This window comes from Anomalospiza imberbis, chromosome 36 (assembly GCF_031753505.1).
Source record: "Anomalospiza imberbis isolate Cuckoo-Finch-1a 21T00152 chromosome 36, ASM3175350v1, whole genome shotgun sequence".
Classification (NCBI taxonomy): domain Eukaryota; kingdom Metazoa; phylum Chordata; class Aves; order Passeriformes; family Viduidae; genus Anomalospiza; species Anomalospiza imberbis.
In genome coordinates, this window is record NC_089716.1 from 19,525 (window position 1) to 38,540 (window position 19,016).

Sequence of the window (19,016 nt, forward strand, 5' to 3'; positions counted from 1 at the left end):
CAGCCCCAGCCCTCAGGCAGAGCTCAGCCAATCAGAGCGCACGGCGCTGATGACTCACCAGTTGCCAGGCAGACTCGCAGCTCCCAGCGTTCCCCACCTGGAGCCCACCTGCGCCCCCCCCTCGGCCCCATCGCCCCCGCGAGGGGAATTTGGGGAGGTGGGAGTGGGGCAGCGCCAAGGCCGGGCCCCCCCGCGCTGTCCTGGCGGGAGCGGCTGCAGTGGGGACCGAGTGCGGGCGGAAGCGGCTGAGAGCCCAGCGCTGCCCCAGCCCGACCTGCCCCAGCTCCATCCCTGCCCCTGCGCTGGGATGCTGTGGGTCTGGGGGGAAGAGGGAGCCGGCAGTGGGTGCTGGGCCTGGGGGCAGGAGGAGAAGGGAAGGAGAAGCAGGGTTGAGGAACAAAATGGTCAAAGGATGGACGTGGCAGGAGAAGGTGGGATATTGCAGGAGAAGGAGGAATAGCAGGAGGAAGAGGAGTGTGAGGAAGAGCAGAGTCACAGGAGGAGGAGCAGAAACAGGAAGCAGCACAAGGTTCCACCCCTCCCTGTGTCTGCAGCCTCCCCCCAGCCCCAGGAGCGCTGCTCCCCCCACATGCAGCAGGTGACTGTGGAGGGGGATCCAGGATTTTCACGGGGTGAATCTTGGTGTTTCGGAGCTTGCTTGGGCTACATGTTGGTGCTTTGGTTTTATGTGGCAACTGAGTCTTTATCTTTTGGAGGAGGTTTTTGCTGACTTGTGATGTTTAGGGAGTTTTTGATCAGTGTATTGAAGTTTGCAGGGTTTCTGGGGTGAATCTTGGTGTTTTGGAGGTTTTCACAGACACAAGATTCCCAATGACTTCCTGAGATGAAGTAGGGAAGGGAGGAACCTCCAGTCCAAGTTTCTCTTCTCTTGTTTTTTCCCCAAAGCAGGATTTTTCATTCCAGGTTGTGGCTGGATGGAGGAGGAGGAAAAGCCCCGGAGATCCTGCAGGAGGAGGGGCTGCAACCCCAGCCCAAGGAGCGGCGGGGAGGAAAGAGCCCCCCTGAGCCAGGAAGGCAACCAGAGATCCAGCCGGAGCACGGAACTGGTGGAGAAGCCTCACAAGTGTTTGGAATGTGGGCAGTGCTTCAGCCGGAGCTCCAATCTGATCCAGCACCAGAGGGTCCACACTGGGGAACGGCCCTATGAGTGTGGGAAGTGTGGGAAGAGCTTCAGTGACAGCTCTGGCCTGAGCCAGCACCAGAGGATCCACACTGGGGAACGGCCCTACGAGTGCTTGGAATGTGGGAAGAGCTTTGGGTGGAGCTCTTCCCTGAGAAGACACCAGCGCATCCACACCGGGGAGAGGCCCTACGAGTGTCCCCAGTGTGGGAAGAAGTTTCACACCAGCTCCAGTCTCCTCCTACATGAGCGGATTCACACAGAGGAGAGGCCCTTCCTCTGCTCTGACTGCGGGAAGGGCTTCAACCGCAACTCCAGCCTCACTCTGCACCGGCGCATCCACAGCGGGGAGAGGCCCTATGAGTGTGGGGAGTGTGGGAAGAGCTTCTCACAGAGCTCTCACTTGACCCAACACCAACGGAGGCAACACTAAGGGAAGCTCTGGGAGTGCCCCAAGTGAGAGAAGAGCTTGGAGTGAGGGAAGAGAGTTGACCAAGCAACCTGTTGTGAGACTTTGTGATAAGATAATGTTCCCAGGTGCCGTGATGTCATGAAGAATGTGTAACCAATGGGAAATTGTTAGCAAACATCGAGCCCTATCTGAGCACCACACAAGTAAAACCCTGTATAAACACCTGGTACCCTCAATGAAATTGGCTTCTGGTCTAAACTCGTCTGTCCCCGTCTCTCCATCGTGGATAAGCCCTGTTGTGGGTGATCCCCGTTGGGTGGGGGGAAGGTGTTGGAGGGATTTCTTTCCCTTCTCCTTGTGCTGCTGTGTTTGGTTGGTAATAAATTCCCTCCGTGTGCCCAGGCTGGGTACACCCAAGTCTATCCCCACTGCCCCCCATAACCTGGACTGGGTTTAACTGGGAAGTTTTACTGGGAAGACTGGGAGCAGGCAGGCGGGGGCAGAGTGACAGCAGGGCTGGGGGGACAAACGATCCCCTCAAAATCAGTGTGGGGATGAAGCGGGGGTCCCGGCCGGGCCCGAGGACACGGGGAGCGGCTACGGCCACTGGTGGCTCAGGAGCTCTGTGTGCAGAGAAAAGGGGGTGACACCGGGCTGGTGTCCCCGGGGAAGGAGCACACACGCTCTGGGGGACAGAGGGACATGACCCCTGGGACCCCCCTGACCTTCTTGCCCAGGTAGAAGCCGAGCCCCAGTGCCAGGAAGATGAAGTCCAACTCTGAGTCCCCGATCCCCGTTGGCATCTTGCTGCGGGCAGCGTCCGGCGACATCTCTGGGAGTCTGCAGGGGTCAGGGCCCCCCAAAACCTCTCAGAGACACCCCAAGCCCCTACAAGCACCCTACCAATTTCCCCCATCCCACCCAGGACCCCCTGAAACCCCCCCCCTATCCTTTCCCAACCTCCCCAGGACCCTCCAAAGCCTCGCCCATTCCCCTCAGGATCCCACACCTCCCTTCCAGTTGCTCCCCTACAGCCCCAGGACCCCCAAACCCTCTCCCAGTCCCTTCCCAGCCCCACCAGGACTCACCCTGACCCCTCCCAGTCTCTTCCCAGCAGAACCAACTTCATCCCAAGCCTCGTTTAGCCATCCCCAATCTCCTTCCATCCCCTCCAGGATCACTCAAATCCCTCCCAATTACACGCAGCGCCCCCAAACTCCCTCCCAGTGTCCACCAGGACCCCCAGAATCCCATCCCACCCTCCCCAGCATCATCCTAATCCCTTCTTAGACTTTCCAACCCCTGGACCCCCTCTCCCAGCTGAAACCAGGCTGTCTCCAACTCCCTCCCAGTTGCTCCCAGCACATCCCAGTGGCTCTCTCAGCGCCCCCAATTCCTCCCCTGTACCCCAGTGCCGGCTCAGGGGGTGCTCCAGGCTGAAATGCTCCACCTGGCAGCCGCAAGTGAGCCCGCACCAGGGGGGTGTTCCAGCAGCACCAGGAGCTGGTAGGTCCAGTCCTTGTTGGGGACCATGTCGGTGGCCACCACAGAGAGCTCCTGCTGGCCCTGGAACCACCTCAGCTGGGTGTGGGCAGGGTAGAAATCCATCACGGAGCAGCCCCGGCTGGGAGCTCGAGGGCACCAGCGAGATGGACACGCTGGGGGGCACTGGGAGAGAGCGGGGACAGACTGGGATCAGCTGGGGAAAACTGGGAGAGAGAGGGGAGGGGTGGGGTGGCCTTGGGAGGGACTGGGAATGGACTGGGAAGGACTGGGGTGGCACTCAGAGAGATGGGAGGGGATGGGGGGCACTGGGAGGGAGGATGGAGGTCTAGGAATGAACTGGGAATGGACTGGGAATGGACTGGGAGGGACTGGGGCGGCACTGGGAGGAACTGGGAACGAAGCGCGCGGCACTGGGAGGCCGAGTCCAGTGCGGGGCACTCGGCGCTGCGGGTCTGCCTGGCAACTGATGAGTCATCAGAGACACGCGCTCTGATTGGCTGAGAGGCGGCAGCACCACGCTAGGCTGGGATGGACAGCCGGGAGGCACTGGGAGAGACTGGGATGGACTGGGAGAGCCAGGGGGGTCAGTGGCAGGGACACAAGGTCTCGGGGATGGGCACAAGGAGGGCTGAGGGCTCTGGGCCGATCCCAGGGAGGTTTTGAGGGGCTCCAGGGTCATTGCCAGGGCAGGGCCCGAGGGGACACGCTCTGCCCCGCGCTCACCTCGGCGCTCCGTGAGGAACGGGCTGAGATACTCGTGGTTGTACCGGCACAGCCAGTCCGCCGCAGCCCTTTTTTGCTCCATAACGTCTGGGTCGCTGTTCCAGTACCTGGCTGCTGTCTCCCCATAGGGGGTGAATCCCAAAAAGTGCCCCACGTCGCAGTCGAACATCGCGTACTGCTCCCGATTGTAGATGAACCTGCTCAGGTACCTCACCTTCTCCGTGCCGTTCATGAAGTGAAACTCGGACTTTCCCACGTACTGGAACACCCCTGTGTGTGCAGGACACAGGTCCGGGGGTGCCCCCCCAGCACGCCCAGAGCTCCGGGATCCACCCCGGATCCCCACTCCGCACCCCCTGTGCCCCAGGGCACCGATGGATCCCTCCTACCCGAGCTGCCACTTCCTCTTTTCCACCCTTCCCCCATTTGCCCTTCCACATCCTCTCCCCTCCGACTTTCAGCCTCTCCCCAGATGAGTTTTGGGGTGCCATTTACTCCTTTTCCTCTTTCCCAACCTTTTAAACATAATTTCCCAAAAGCCCAGCCCCCCTTCCCGCTCAGTTTTGGCGTCCTACCCTCCCCTTTTCCCCACTTTCCCACCCTCTCCCGACCCTTCCTCACCTGCCCCCAATCCTCAGCCCCTCCCGCTCTTCCTTTCGGGGTCCCCTCCTCCTCCTGCCCCTGCAATTTCGGGCTCCCCCCGCCCCCTTTTCCCCATTCTCCCCCCTGTCCCACCGCCTCCCGCCCCCCCCGCTCTCCCGAGAGCTCCGCGCCCGCAGCCGGGGGGGCTCCCAGCACCACCAGTGCCACCAGTACGGCCCCAGCTGCCGCCACTCGCCCCATGGCCAGCGCCGCCCAGGGAGCACCAGCCCCAGAGCGGCCGCGCTGCGCTGGCAGCACCAGTCCGGAGCAGCGCGGGCTCAGCAGCGCCGCGCGCTCTCATTGGCTCCGAGCACTTTTGGGCACCGATTGCCGAGGCTCTGCCGCACAACCGATGACTCCTCAACTCCTCGCGCTCCCATTGGCTGCAGCGCGTTTTGGCTGCGTTTGGATTGGCTGAGCGGTTCCGGGACGCTGCAGCCCCGGCTGGGGCTTTTCCAGGCACGGGGAGCCTTGGGGCGCTGCGCAGCTGGGAGCTCAGCTGTGCCCAGAAATGTGTGCCCGGCTGCGCGGGGTCTCAGGGGTGCCCGTGGCGAGGGGTGACGCTGGCCCCATGCCAGGCACCCCCCAGAGCCGCTCTGTCCCTGCCCCCCGCAGCCGCACAGGGACAGCAAATGGAACCGAGGGTTCCTGCCTGGGGACAAGGAGCGGGAGAGATCCCTCAGCAAATCCGGCACGGGCACAACAGACCCGGCCCGGGCACAGGGAGGGAATTTATTACCAACCAAATCACACCAGGACAAGGAGAGGGGAAAGAAATCTCTCCAACACCTTCCCCACACCCAACTAGGATCACCCAGAGCAGGGTCACCGGGGTTCTGCCCAACGGAGCTCACTGGGGATCATCCAACGTGCATCCTCCCATGGGGGATGGAGCTGGAGCAGCGCACGAAGCTCTTCCTGCACTCGGGGCACTCACAGGGCCTCTCCCTGGTGTGGAAGTGCTGGTGAGTGACAATCTCTGAATTCCACCTGAAGCTCTTCTGACATTCCAAGCACTCATAGGGCCGTTCCCCAGTGTGGATCCTGTGGTTCTTGGTGAGGTCAGAGGTCCCACTGAAGCTCTCCCCACACTCCCCACACTCACAGGGCCTCTCCCCAGTGTGGGTGTTCTGGTGTTCCATCAGGGTGGAGCTCCAGCTGAAACCCTGCCCACATTCCAAGCACTTGTGGGGCTTCTCCCTGCCATGAGGCTTCTCCACCAGCTCCGAGCTCCAGACGGATCTCCAGCCATGTTCCTGGCTCAGGGGGGCTCTTTCCTCCCCGCAGCTCCCTAGGCTGGATTTGCAGCCCCTCCTCCTGCAGGATCTCCAGGGCTTTTCCTCCTTCTCCATCCAGCCACACCCTAGGAATGACAAATCCTGCTTTGGGGAAAACCAAGGTGGGAGCACCTTGGAATAGAGGCTCCTCCTGCCCAAGTCCATCCCTAGAACTCAGCAGGAGTCTTGTGTCCATGGAAATCTCCACTATATCAAGGTTCAGCCCAAAACAACTCTCCCAGGAGTTCCCGATCTCTGATCTCTCCACTTTTGGCGTTCCAGAGGTTTCCTTTCCCTGGGGTGATGGGGGTCCAATGGCTCCAGGGGTTCCCCCTTCTCCGCCCTCCTGCTTAGGGATGATCCAAGAGCTTCTGGGGGTCCATGTGGTCCCTTCTGCCCTGATGCTCTACTTTGAGATCCCAGGGGTCCCAGGGGTCCCTCCTCTCCAGGCTCCCCCCCTTTCCAGCCAGCCTGGGGTCCCCGAGCTCCAGGATCACCCCTCTCTACTCTCCCCACTCTGAGGGTCCCAGGAGTTCCCCTCCTCTGCTCCCCCGGGGGTCCCCAGGACCAATGTCCTCCCCCTGGTGACCCTGGGCAATGGCCACGTGTACTCCCAAAGATCCCCCCAAGGGGCTCAGCTCTGGGGTCCTGCAAGATCCAAACCTACACACACACAGAATGAAAAAACCTCCCAGGGTTTATTTGGGCCTCCCAGATGATATTTGGGGCTCAATTCCACAATCTGCAAACTCCAAACACACCCCAATAAAAAAACCCTCTCAGGGACCCCCGACAGATTTGGGACGAGCTCCCCCTCCCCTCTCACCTGCAGGATGAGCTGGGGGCGATGGTCCCGGGGCCAAGGGTGCTGCGGCCACAGGGGGCACTGGAACCTCCTGTTTCTCCTCCTTTTCCTGCTCCTGCTCCTCCTCTTCCTGCTCCTCCTTTTCCCCTCCCCCTCCTCCTCCTCCTTCCTCATCCCACCTCCTGCCCAGTTCCTGCCTTCTCTATATTTAGAGTGGAGAACCTTGCTTGTTTTTAGAACGAGAACAAAGATCCCAGAGGGAACACGGCTTGCTGGTTTTAGCCAGAAGTGTCAGTGACTAAAGGTCATGTTTGCTCTGCTTTGGTGCCGTCCTTGTTCCTCCTCAGTGTTCAGGCTGGGCTATGGGGTGTCCTTGTTTGCTGCATTTTCAGAGCTCCTCCTGGATCCTTTGGGCAACAGGCTGTGCCCTGGGAGGGTTCTTTGTGCTCCTTTGTGACACAGGAGAACCTTCCAGGCGGTTTCTGCGTGAGCTGCTGCTGTGATGTCACAGGAGCACTGCCACGTCCCCGAGGTGTTCCCGTTGCTGTGGCACACGGAGGCCTCAGTGTCCAGAGTGGCTCTGGGCACTGCTCGTTGCCGGAGGATCCTCCTGCCCGAGGCATTCTCAGCAGCCAGCCCAGCCCTGACGGGTGTCCTTCTGTGCTTGCAGGGCTACAGTCTGCAGACGTGTGCAGCGCAGCCAAAATGATCCAGCACGTGGCTGCTGCAGTTTGCACGCTGTACTCTGTGGCGTATGCGGGGTATTTTTTAACCCACTTGGCATGTAAGTCGAGGTTTTCCCTCGGTGCTGTGGCTTTGGGCTTGCTGTGTGCTTGCTGTTCTTCCTCTGGGCCTGAGCTGACTTTGGAACCAAATTGCCATGAAGACACCATTGCTTTGGGAGAGCTCCTGGCAGCAGCTGCAGCTGGAAAAGGGGGTGTCTGCAGCCAGCGGGGCGTGCACAGCATTTGCAATGAGCCCTGGGGGGTTCTGTTCCCTCAAGCGGGGAGTCTGTGGCAGCAGAGCCTGGAACTTCCTGTCCAGCCAAGAGCTGACCCAGCCCAGTATTTTGTGCTGTTCTCTTGCTGTGTGAAGGGACTGTGGCTCCTGGAGGGACGCTGTGAAAGCAAAATGCTCTCTCGGGGTTGCCTTGCTCCAGGGCATTTCCCACCACAGGCAGTTGTTTTCCTGACAGCATCTGGTTCATGTTCCCTCTTCCCTTGCAGGGCACCTCATGAGTGGATCCCGAGCAGCTCCTCCTTCGGTGAGTGGGAAAGGAACCTTTGGTGTTTGGAATTGTGCAGCAAGTTGTGAGCTCGGCATGTGGCAGCCGAGTGCCAGCCTGGGAGGCTGAAGGAAAGTTCCTGTCAGTGTCCTTGCAGCAGCAAAGGGATGCCTGGGAGTTTTCTCCTTTTCTGCTGAAGAGCTTTTGAAGGGCTGCAGGTCTGGCTTTGCAGGCAGAGCATTGCTTGCTGGCTCTAGCCATGGTGGAATATCAAATTCCCAACAATAAGGGGCACTGTCGTCTTTAGCCCATTGTTAGTTTGAACAGCTCCAAACCCAATTTCTGCTTAGTGCAGCTGGATGTGCAGCTGAGGGTAAATAAGGTGATAACTGAAACAGAACTTCCCATCCCTCACGCTGCCGTCTGTCCACAGGGCACAAAAGCAGCACCAGCACCTCCTCCGGCTCCCTCTGCTTCCAAAGAGGAGGCCAAAGAGGAGGAAGGCAGCAGTGAGCTTCCCGCTGTTCCGGGGGACGATGGTGAACGTCCCTCAGTGCCGGGAGATGACAGTGAACTTCCCGCTGCTCTGGGAGACGAGGGCAAACATCCCACGCTGTGGGAACACAACGGCGAGGCTCCTGCAGTGTGGGACAAGGACAGTGGACATCTCCCGGCGTGGGACGAAGACAGAGGATATGCTGTGTCTTGGGAAGAGGAGGTTGAACTTCTCCCAGCATGGGAAGCAGACAGTGAACGTCCCCTGGCTTGGAAAGATGATGGCAAACCTGCAGCGTTTTGGGAAGAGGACGGAGAAGCTCCCTGTGCTTGGGAAGAGGGCACTGAACCTCCCTCGGCTGTGGGATCCTGGGCTGAACATTCTGACAGCAGCACAGCCCTGCAGCCAGAGGGGAGAGGGGAGTGGTGCCTGATGCAGCTGAGTACGTCTGCTCTGTTCCTGTGTGCCAGAGCAGGGTGCTGTGTGTGTGTCTCGGCATCAGCTGCACCCAGTGCTGCTCTGCAGCTGAATGTGCCAGGGTCATTTCTTGTCCTTCCCCAGCTGAGACCAAGGGGCTGACGGCCCCAGGGAGGGGGGCTGCATTCTGGCTCTGCTGCAAGGCGGGGTCTCACTCTGGGAGGGAGCGTCTTCCACGTGGTTTCTTTCAGGGAACACCGTGAGCCTGGCGGAGCCTGCCGAGAAATACCTGGAAGTGGAGCAGATTGGCCAAGGGTAAGTGCACGGCAGTTACTTCTGCACAAGCAGGCCCAGGTGTTGTGCTGGTGCAGGATCAAGTGAGAAGTCAGGAGAGCTCCAAACACCTCCAGACACTGGGGTGCCATCCTGCTGTCCCTCAGTCCTGATCAGAATTGATACCTGTGCTCTGAAGGCACCGTCAAAGGCCCCTGAGGCTGGCAGTGTCCTGCCTGCAGCAAGGAGCAGGACCTGGAAGATCCTCTGTCCCTGGAATTGGATAGCCTAAAAGAGCCACTCACCATCTGGTGACTGTCAGAAAACAGTTCCCAAGGAGATTTCTTTCAAATATTTTGCTTCAAAAAATATCCTCTGGTCAGGATTAACAACCTAATGGTTTAGAAACAGAAACCAGAGCTGAACTAATAAGTGCTCTATTCTAGCACAGGTAGTAGAGCCCATACATTCAGTAACAGACACAGAGCTGATGCACTCTGGGGGAAAATGCATCACCTGCCTGATGGCAGGGCCCTTGTGGATCCTGCAGGTCTTAGGCAGGAAATGGAAAAGGATGGAATGCATTCTTTTCCAGTTCTTTGGACACCCATTGCTCACTTCAGGTTTTGAACTAAAGCAGTGCAGCGTGGACATTTGGGATTTGCTCCAGCCCAATTCCTTGGTGTTGGGTCTCAGTTTTCTCTGGCACACCTTGCATGGCAGAGGGCTGGTGGCTGCTGCGCTGTTGTTGGAAGGGTCGATGCCCCCAGGTGTTTGTGAACGCTGCAGGCAGCAGAGATCTCCTGTCTGGGCTGGCTTTCACTGCCAGGGCCTAAAGCGCAGCTTCTTTCTTCTCTGCTGTTTTGTCTCCAGGGCTTTCGGAACCGTTTCGAAAGGACTCGACAGGGCCACTGGAGGAGAGGTCAGTGTCAACACGCCCAGCACGTCTGGCAGCTCTCCAGGGCTCTCCCCTCTGCTGGGAGCTGTGGCTGCAGCTTTGGGGGCCAGCAGAGCTTTCCTGCACAGGCTGCTCCTCTGCAGGCAGAGCCGTGTCAGCCTGCAGAGCACAGCTGGGACAGACTTGGTCCTTCTGAAGTGCCCACAGGAATGCAAGGAGGGCAATGGATGTGTGTGTTTGCTTTGTTGTGCAATCCCAGCCAGAGCAGTTGCATCTGAAATCATGACCAAATGCCATAGAACTGCTAAAGGGTTCCCGGCTGTTTTGCTCTGTTTGCACAGAACCAGAATTACCTCCTGCTTGCAGAATGTGTTTGAACAATAATGAGAGTGTTGAGGCCATTTGAGAAGACTGTAGGTGCAGAGAATGTGGTTAGAGCTTGGAGGCTGACAGCTGAGGGGCCATTTCTGCAGAGCTTGCAAGGCCAAATGTCTCTGGCCATGTGTCCTGTAAGCAGCCCCCAGCGAGCAGAGCAATGGGCTGTGGGAATGGCACTTGCTGAGCTCTGGTGTCCCATCCCAAGGCAGTTTGGCACAGCCCGGCTCCGTCGCCCCAAAAAGACTCGCTCCGTGTTTGCTGCGGCCTCCTGCCACAGACTCCTCCAGTGAAAGGTCTGCAATGTCCCTTCAGGTGGCCATAAAGAAAATGAGTCTCAGAGGGCAGAAGAGGGAACGAGCTGTGAATGAGCTCCTGCTCCTGAAGGACAAGAAGAACCCCAACATTGTCAGCTCTTTGGACAGGTGAGTGCTTCAGGCCTTATCCCGTGCCCGGGCCCTGCCTTAACCTTTCCTGGCATCCGTAGTCTGTAGCCTGTTTTGAAAATGCCTGACCCAGCCGTATCTTCCCAAAACAACAGCCTGGCAGTTCGCTCCCTCTGTGTGCTTTTGTTGCTTTGGTTTGGTTTTTCCTTCAAGCTGACCCTGTTTTCTGTGTCTTACAACAAGTGCTGGTAAACCACAGCAGAAATTATTTCCCTTGGCTTCTTCTTCCCAGCCCTTTTCCATTGCTGCCAGCAGATGCCAGGAAGACCAGGTTCTTGTTCCCAGAAATGCCTCGTTTGCCCATTTGTCACTGGCCTTGCCTGTTTCTGAAGGGACTTTCTGAAAGGTTTTCTGACCCCTTTTGTCCCAAGTGCTGCCCGGCCTCCTCCCCTGGATAACCCTGGGAGCTGTGTTGCCTTGTTCTGCAGGGAAGGGTGGAACTGATGAGTTCAGAAGCTGAACCAGCTGGGGGCCAGTGTTGTGGTTCCACATTGATCTGGGCCTTTGCTAAACTGCATTTTTCATCTGCTTGCCATCTCAGGCCTCTCCTTTCTCACAGGGGTCTCCTCCTTTAGACTGTGCAGATCCCAAGGGCTATGCAGCCTGGCAGGAATGTCTCTCCATCGGATTCTGTCCTCATTGACAAGTGACCTGGCAACAAAACTCCACTCCAGGCTTTTCCATGGGGGAATTGAGCGCTGCACATTGGTCTCCATGCCACTGCTTTCCTCTTCCAGCTTCCTTGTTGATGGAGATCTCTGGCTGGTGATGGAATACATGGATGGAGGAACTTTGCAGGACGTTGTCAGACAGACACGCATGGCTGAAGGAGAGATGGCAGCTGTCAGTCGGGAGGTGAGGGATCCTGCCTGTGACTGCCATGCCTTGGACACGATGGTCCTTCCCAGCAGGGCGTGAGAGCAGGAGTGGCTCCATGCTCAGGGCTTTGTTTCTCTGTTGTTTTCATGAGCTGGAGAAGAAAGAGCCCCTGCAGTGAACGGCCTGCCAGCAGCACTGCACTTCTACTCTGTTCTTGTTCTCTTTCCTGCTGTTGTGGCACTCTCTGTCTGTTTTGGATTTGATGTGCTGTTCTCAGCTTTGCCTTGAACCGTTTGCCTGGAGCTTGTCTGCACTGCACTCCTGGCCTGTCACAGGAAAGTCGCTGCTGGCAGAATTCTAAACTGTCCTTTCTTGTGTGATATATTCCGGCCATTGGTTTTTACCCTCGTGTTTCTTGTTCTCTCTCAGTGTCTGCAGGGCCTGCATTTCCTCCATTCGAACCGGGTGATCCACAGAGATCTGAAGAGCTCCAACATCCTTCTGGGAATGGACGGCTCTGTTAAGCTGGGTGGGTGTTCCTGGCCAGGCACGGCGCTCCCGGGGTGCGGCTGTGGGGCTGCTTCCCAGTGACGGCCAGAGCCCCACAAGGGCTGCTGGGGGCACTGCCCGGCCCCTGCTGCCAGCTGAGAGCGGCTGCCCCTGCAGAGAGCTCAGGAGAGGAGCAGGCTGTCAGGGGTGCCTTTGCTCTGGGAATGGCCCTCCCAGAGGGGCAGGAGTTGGGATCTAAAGCTGCAAGGGAATCAGTAAAAGCAACTGCACGAAAGCTGAGGGTTTCTTTAAGGGTCCAGTTCAGTTCCATCTTTCCTTGGCTACAGCCCTGAGGACTTTTCCAGCTGACTTCACTGCTGCATTCTCAGACGGAGAGCGGGGAGTCTTTGTGCTTGGTTTCCTCATTCCAGCTGCCTTTGACAGTGTTTGTTTCTGTCCTCAGCTGATTTTGGCCTCAGCGCTCAGCTCAGCCCTGAGCAGGACCAGCGCAGCTCCATGGTGGGCACTGCTCACTGGATGGCCCCAGAAGTTGTCACCAGTTCTCCTTACGGCCCCAAGGTGGACATCTGGTCCTTTGGAATTGTGACCATCGAGATGGTGGAAGGAGAACCTCCTTACTTCAGGGAAACGAGGGCCATGGTAAGAGGCCAGTTCTCCCGTGGTTGCAGAGGCCTGTGAGCACAGGGTGACCCTGCACTGGGAGCAGCAGCTGGAGGTTTCTGGACTTGGGGAAGGGAATTCCCAGAGGACTGGAGCCTCAACACAGACACATATTCTGCAGTCTCCAGACACAATTTGCTTTGGGATTTACGTTGTTGCAGTTCTTCTGGCTGTGAGGATGACCTGAAAATGTGAAGCAAGTGCACCAGCTCTTTACAATGGCTGTGGCAGCACCAGGGTTTGGGTTTTTTGGTTGGCATAGAAAAATGAGCTGTGAGCAGCATCTCTGCCAGGGAGGAAAGTGCCCCTGGAGCTGGGGCTGGGAAGCCGGGGTCGATGTGAGCACTTGTGGGTGGGAAGGAAGCTGGCAGAGCGCTGAGTTTGCTTTTCCTGCAGGCTCGCGCTCTGATCCGGCAGAACGGGACCCCGCAGCTGCAGGAGCCCAGGCGCCTGTCGGCTCTGCTGCGGGACTTCCTCGAGTGCAGCCTGGAGCCGGACGAGGAGCGGCGCTGGTCTGCCCAGGAGCTGCTGCAGGTGAATGCCAAGCGGCTGCAGGGGAAGCAGCAGCGCCAGGGAGGGGTTTTCTTGTGGGGCCCCCTCCGATGGTCTCCGGTCTCGCTGCTTTCCACACGCAAAGCAAGCAGAATCCTCGCCTGGTTTGGCTTGGCAGGAGCCTTTCGAGGTCATCTGCACCTGGGGCCCCACAGCGAGCAGGGCCATCTTCAAGCAGCTCAGGTGGCTCAGAGCCCTGCCTGACCTGAGCTTGGATTTTCCCAGGGAGGAGGCACCTCCCACATCTCTGGGCACCTTCTGTCAGTGCTTCCCCACTCTCCTGCTAAAAAAATTCTGCCTTGGATCTCATCTGAGCCTGCTTCCCCCTCCTGAGTTTCAGACCATTTCCCTTTGTCCTGTTGCAACAGAGCCTGTGAGGAAGTTGACTCTGGAAAGTAACGGTTCATTTCTTTCTTTTTTCTCCTTTGGGCAGCGCCCATTTTTATCATCAGCCAAGCCTCTCTCCAGCCTGACCCCTCTGATCACCGCAGCAAAGCAACTGAGGCAGCAGTGGAGGACATGAAGGACTGGAGGACAGCTTCTAATCACAGTAGTTAGTTAGGACAACTAGTTAGTTATGGTAGTTAGCAGTGCCAGTTAGTTATGGTAGTTAGCAGTGCTAGTTGGTTAAGGTAGTTAGGACAGCCTGTTTGTTACGGCTCTTATGACAGCCTGTTTGTTATGGCAGTTTTTTGAATAAAAACTCTCTTAAACCTCAACTCCCTTGACGTGTCCCTTCCTTCTCCCTGTGTGACTCAGCTGCCTGGAGCAATGTGAGGGGAGAGCGGGCCCAGCCTCGCCCAGAGCTGAGCCCCAGCAGAGCCCTGGCAGAGCCCAGAGCAGCCTCGGCATCTGCAGATTCAGCCTGGAAGGAGGCGCTTGGAGCCTTCTCGGCTGCACCCGACTCTTGGTTACAAACTGTGGGTGGTGGAAAATGCCACCGGCTCTGCAAGAGGGCAGAAGGGGCCCGGGGAAGGCCCAAGTGCTCCGAGGAAGGGAAAAACCTGCCCTGGGTTTGTTATAAAGCACTTTGTAGTTGGTGGCTTTTGCTATTTTGTCTTGACTTCTGCAACTTATTCCTAATCACAACGATTTTGATACAGTACAGTTTGTAATGACTTTTAACTACTTTTGCTGTAGAATAATTTGTCAGCATTTAGTGGCCAGTGCCCTGGCCCCTGTGTCGCTCAAATCCTCAGAACATCATTCATGGATGATATTTTAGTTTGTGGACAGTGTGAAAAACATACATTATAGTTTTGGCTTTTGCAAAGTATTGAAGTGGATGCTACGTGTTGTGCATTGGAATGTTAACTTTTGCAGAAGTTGCTGCAGTTGTGAAATAATAACTAATGCTTTTATTTTTGTAACTTACTGACAAGAATAACTCAGAGATATTTGTAAAAGAGGTAATGTTGATTTAAAGTACTTGTGGAAGTAGCTAAAACCGTCTGCATGGCCAGATAACATTTAAGGAACGGGTGTGATGAGGACCCCTGCCGCTGACCCTTCGACTGTCAATAACTGTCGCCTGCTGATGTGGAAACCCAGGGCTCTGGGAATATTTCTCTGTCTGCTCTGGGGTGCCCTGACCCCCAGGGGAGCACTGACTTTGACCCTCGCTCATCGAGAAAACTTCCAAAGCCTCAAGGTAAACTAGAAACCACAAAAGTGTGAAAGAGATTGTAGAGATTGTAGAGACTAGTGTAGTATTTCACATGGGTGAGACATTTAGGTTTTAGGATTTTTAGTATGTTATAGATGGGTTCAAGATGGAGGATATAGGGTGTTGTCTTGAGTTCCCTTCTTCTTTGTTCTTCCTCTTTCTTCTTGCCTTTAGGTGGTATCTTGTAATTGGGTAGAAAAATCCACATGAAAAATCCGGGTCTTTAGGGCTCAGTTATTGGGTTAGAAAGGAAAATAATTTAGGTGTCCCTTCTTAACTGGGTAGCTTAGTTTTTGATTAGACTCAAAAGGCCTTGTAACAAGAGATTGTTAGTCACTTTTGTGCTGTTTTTCCTGCACGCAGAGTCTGGTGCAGACAGTGTGCTGAAGTTTTGACAAGGTAACAATAAACAGAAGCTGAAGACCAAAGAAGTCCAATGCGTCTCTCCTTCCTGACACAGAACTGCTCCAGGAGGGTCTCCCCTGCCAGGGGAGCCCCCAGGGAGTTGCTCAACTTGGGGCCTGCAGACTCACAGCTGAAACTAGGGATCAGGGGGCTGTTGTGAGGAAGTGACACATAACCCTCAGAACAACAATCCACAATTCCTGCACGTACTCTAGAAAGGCGGCTTGTGGGTCAAACCAACTTAAAGAGTTCCTGGAACAAGTAAACGAGTTCAAAGAAATCTTTCAATGTGTACAATCTTTATCAATATGTTTTTGAACAATAAAATGGAAAAAATAGATAAGAAGAGTTGCTATGGTTTACCAGTGTGCCTCTGGCCATTGCCAAACACCCACCGCTGTTATTGATTTGCATCTAATTATGCCTTCTTAAAGTTTTAAAAATTCTAAAGCATGAGGCTCATTTCTCACCAAACCCAAGGTACTCACCCCTTGCTTTCTTGCAAGCCATTGCCAATCCTCAATTTCATCTGGATGGAGGAGAATGACGCTGCAATGAAAACAAGGAAAAGGAAAATGCACTGCTGTGGAGGCCCAGGAGCCCACCATCAGAATCTCAGTCCCTCAGCTGTGGAGGACTGGTCCCAAACAAGAATAGATTTCAAGGTTATGGGGAGAAGCTTGCTTCTCCCATAGATCTTTGCAGGCACATGCTGATTTCTGTAAAGTTATGTTACCCCATTCGCCTGTTGGCCTAATTAGCCCAGTTCAACCCCTGTCACCTATTTTGGTTAGTCCCTAGAATGTTCTCCTCTCTCTGTCCCTCCACTGGCCCAAGTTTAGTGCATTTCCCTGCCTCTGTTTCCCTATTAGCTGACACGACCCTTAACCCCTCCTTTGCACCATTTTCCCCCATATCCATTGGACCCTGACCCTCAGCTCCACCCTCACTACCCCATATAAAAACCCCCTGTGCCCTCAGCTTGCAGCCTGTCTTTGTCCCTGGAGCCTGTTCAGCTGTGTGCCCTGTTCCTGTTCCAATAAACCCAGTTTGCTGGAGATCCTACAAAGACCCATCCTGCCTACTTTGTCAGCTTTATAAAGTCGCCGTGAGCTTCGGGCTCATCAGTGCCGGACGCTCCAAGGGCCTCAGTAGTGCCAGGATACTACAGACTGGGACAGCCAGGCAGGTGAGGAGGAAGTCACTGCCCCTTTGCCCCTCTCTCCTGCTCCATCTCCCAGCCCAGCATCGCCCCTGGCTGCAGGACAACCTCGCTGCTGACGCCGTCCTGCCAGGGATGGATTGAGGGGATCTCCTTCCCCTTCCCTCTGGCACAGAAGCAAATCCCAGCTTCTTCTCTGCCCTGCTTCCTCTCCTCATTCTCTCCTTCATCCATCTACGTTTTTTCCCATCTCCTTCCTCCCTCGTTCTTTCTTCTTCCTTCCTCTCCTGCCTTTCCCTTTCCCTTTCTCCCTGTCCCTAACTCTCCTTGTCCTTCCTGCCCCAGGCACTGAGCTGCGGACAGAGACCAGGGAGAACAAATCCCTGCCACAGAACCTCGTGGAAGAGGCCATTTGGAATGGCTCCACGGCACAGGAATGCAGTGGGGAGGAAAAGCCCCAGAGGTCCCACACGAGGAGGGGCTGCAAACCCAGCCCGGGGAGCTGTGAGGAGGGAAAACCCTCTCTGTGGTGGGAAGGGTGTGGGGAATGGGAGAAGAGCTTCAGGCAGAGCTCAGCCTATTCCTGGTGCCTCCAAAGACGGTGGTGCTGGATGCAGAGATCCATGGGAATGCAGAGATCCCCTTGCAGATCCATGGGGCTGCAGAGACGCCCCTGCATATCCATGGGGATGCAGAGGTCTCCCTGCATATCCATGGGTGTAATATATAATTTAAAATAAATTCGTGCTCAGGACTAAAAAAAATACAGTATCTTTTTAAATGGAATCAAGTGACAGAAAGAACAATATATGCAAGATGAATTCCTGTCTCAAAGGATGGTTACTCTGAAGGATTATTCCATCTAGAAGATAAGCATTGAACTGATAAGATGAATATTCATAGCCAGAACAAGATATTCGAGAGGATTGCCATCTAACGAGATTTCAGCAGAGTATTCCAGGAAAAACTCTACCCAAGAAAACATGCATTACTATGTGGAAAGGGGCAAGACCGACAAGAGGGAACAGGAAGAACCCCCAGGAATCCTACTACGTCTGAAAGCAATAAAAATAAAACCCTGTGGAATCAGTACCTTGTGAACTGCCAGAGGTACGGGGCTGTATAGCCTGAAACCAGCTCTGATCGCCTGGCTCGGCGCTGTTTTGCTTGTGGCTTTTCCAATTTTTATTTGACTTGATTTAATAAATTCCTCTAATTATTAAATTGACTGATTCATTTATAACAATAGGGCTGCAGAGATCCCCCTGCAGATCCATGGGGATGCAGAGATCCCCCTGCAGATCCATGGGGATGCAGAGATCGCCCTGCAGATCCATGGGGATGCAGAGATACCCCTGCAGCCCCTGCAGGAGCCAGGCTGGAGCACGGGGATGCCTGAGAGGAGGCTGTGACCCCGTGGACAGAGGGGCCCCCGCTGGAGCAGCCTGTCCTGGAAGGAGTGACCCCATGGCACAGTGACCCACGCTGCAGCACTTGGAGGGGGGCTGTGCCCCAGGGGATGGACTCCGGTTGGAGAAGTTCCTGGAGAAGTCTCCGGTGGGAGAGACCGCAGGCTGCAGCAGGGGAACGACTCCTGTCCCTGGGCAGAGGGAGAAGCCACGGGGGATGAACTGAGCACGGCCCCATTCCCTGTCTCCTGCACTGCCGGGGGAGGAGGTGCAGCTGGAAGGAGGGAGGCGCGGGGAAAGCTGCATTCAAGGCTCTTCATTGACTTCTCATTATCCTGTTCTTGTCGGAACCCAGAATGTCCCTTGGACACTCTTGGATATTCCGGGCACAGGTCAGAAGCATTTGAGACCCTGGCATGCAGCTGGAAACCCCTGTGGCTTTGAATCTGACCCATGGAACAATTTACCAACCTTGCAGGAACAACAAGAAATCACAAAAGTTTAGATATTATAGTAGAAGTAGTCACAAAGTGAAAGAAAGAACTTTTGAGTGCTGTACAGGGGGGTTTTAGGCCTTGTACAGAGGGGTCTGAGTTTTGTACATGGGGGTCAGAAGTTCTAAGATGAAGGGACTTGGGCGTGCCCTGTCCTCCTTCTTTCTCCTTCCTATCCTCCATGTTCATGGTGATGTTGGCACTCACAGTTTGGTTTAGAGTAGAAAGTCACCATTCAATATAGGTGATAGGCATTGGGGTAAAACCATAAATATTTAACACGTAATGGATGATATAAAAGATGGCACCAGGCCCCTGGGAGTCAGTGTGTGCCTTTGTCTGACCTGCTGAACGGACCGCAGCAGGTCAGGAAGAAAATCTTTTAGATAACACACAATAAACTCCCTTGAGACAGGAGGACTGAAGACTCTTGAGTATTTCTTTGAAGGCACAGGCTGGAGGAGAGACTTTTCCATCTTTCAGGGCCACCCCAATTTGGGGGTGAGCCCTGACACACAGTTTGTAACTAAGAGTTGGGTGCAGCCGAGAAGGCTCCAAGCGCCTCCTTCCAGGCTGACTCTGCAGATGCCGAGGCTGCTCTGGGCTCTGCCAGGGCTCTGCTGGGGCTCAGCTCTGGGCGAGGCTGGGCCCGCTCTCCCCTCACATTGCTCCGGGCAGCTGAGTCACACAGGGAGAAGGAAGG

General features: G+C 55.7%; 1 protein-coding gene and 1 pseudogene across 1 annotated transcript; both read right to left on the reverse strand.

Annotated features, from left to right (window-relative positions):
* LOC137464098 (uncharacterized) overlaps positions 1-19,016 on the reverse strand; it is a 1,364,046-nt pseudogene that overhangs the window by 11,665 nt on the left and 1,333,365 nt on the right.
* LOC137464070 (class II histocompatibility antigen, B-L beta chain-like) lies at positions 2,168-4,208 on the reverse strand. The gene is given in 6 exon segments (XM_068175385.1): positions 2,168-2,176; positions 2,279-2,393; positions 3,004-3,171; positions 3,173-3,221; positions 3,783-4,052; positions 4,172-4,208. Coding segments are annotated over 6 exon segments (648 nt in total).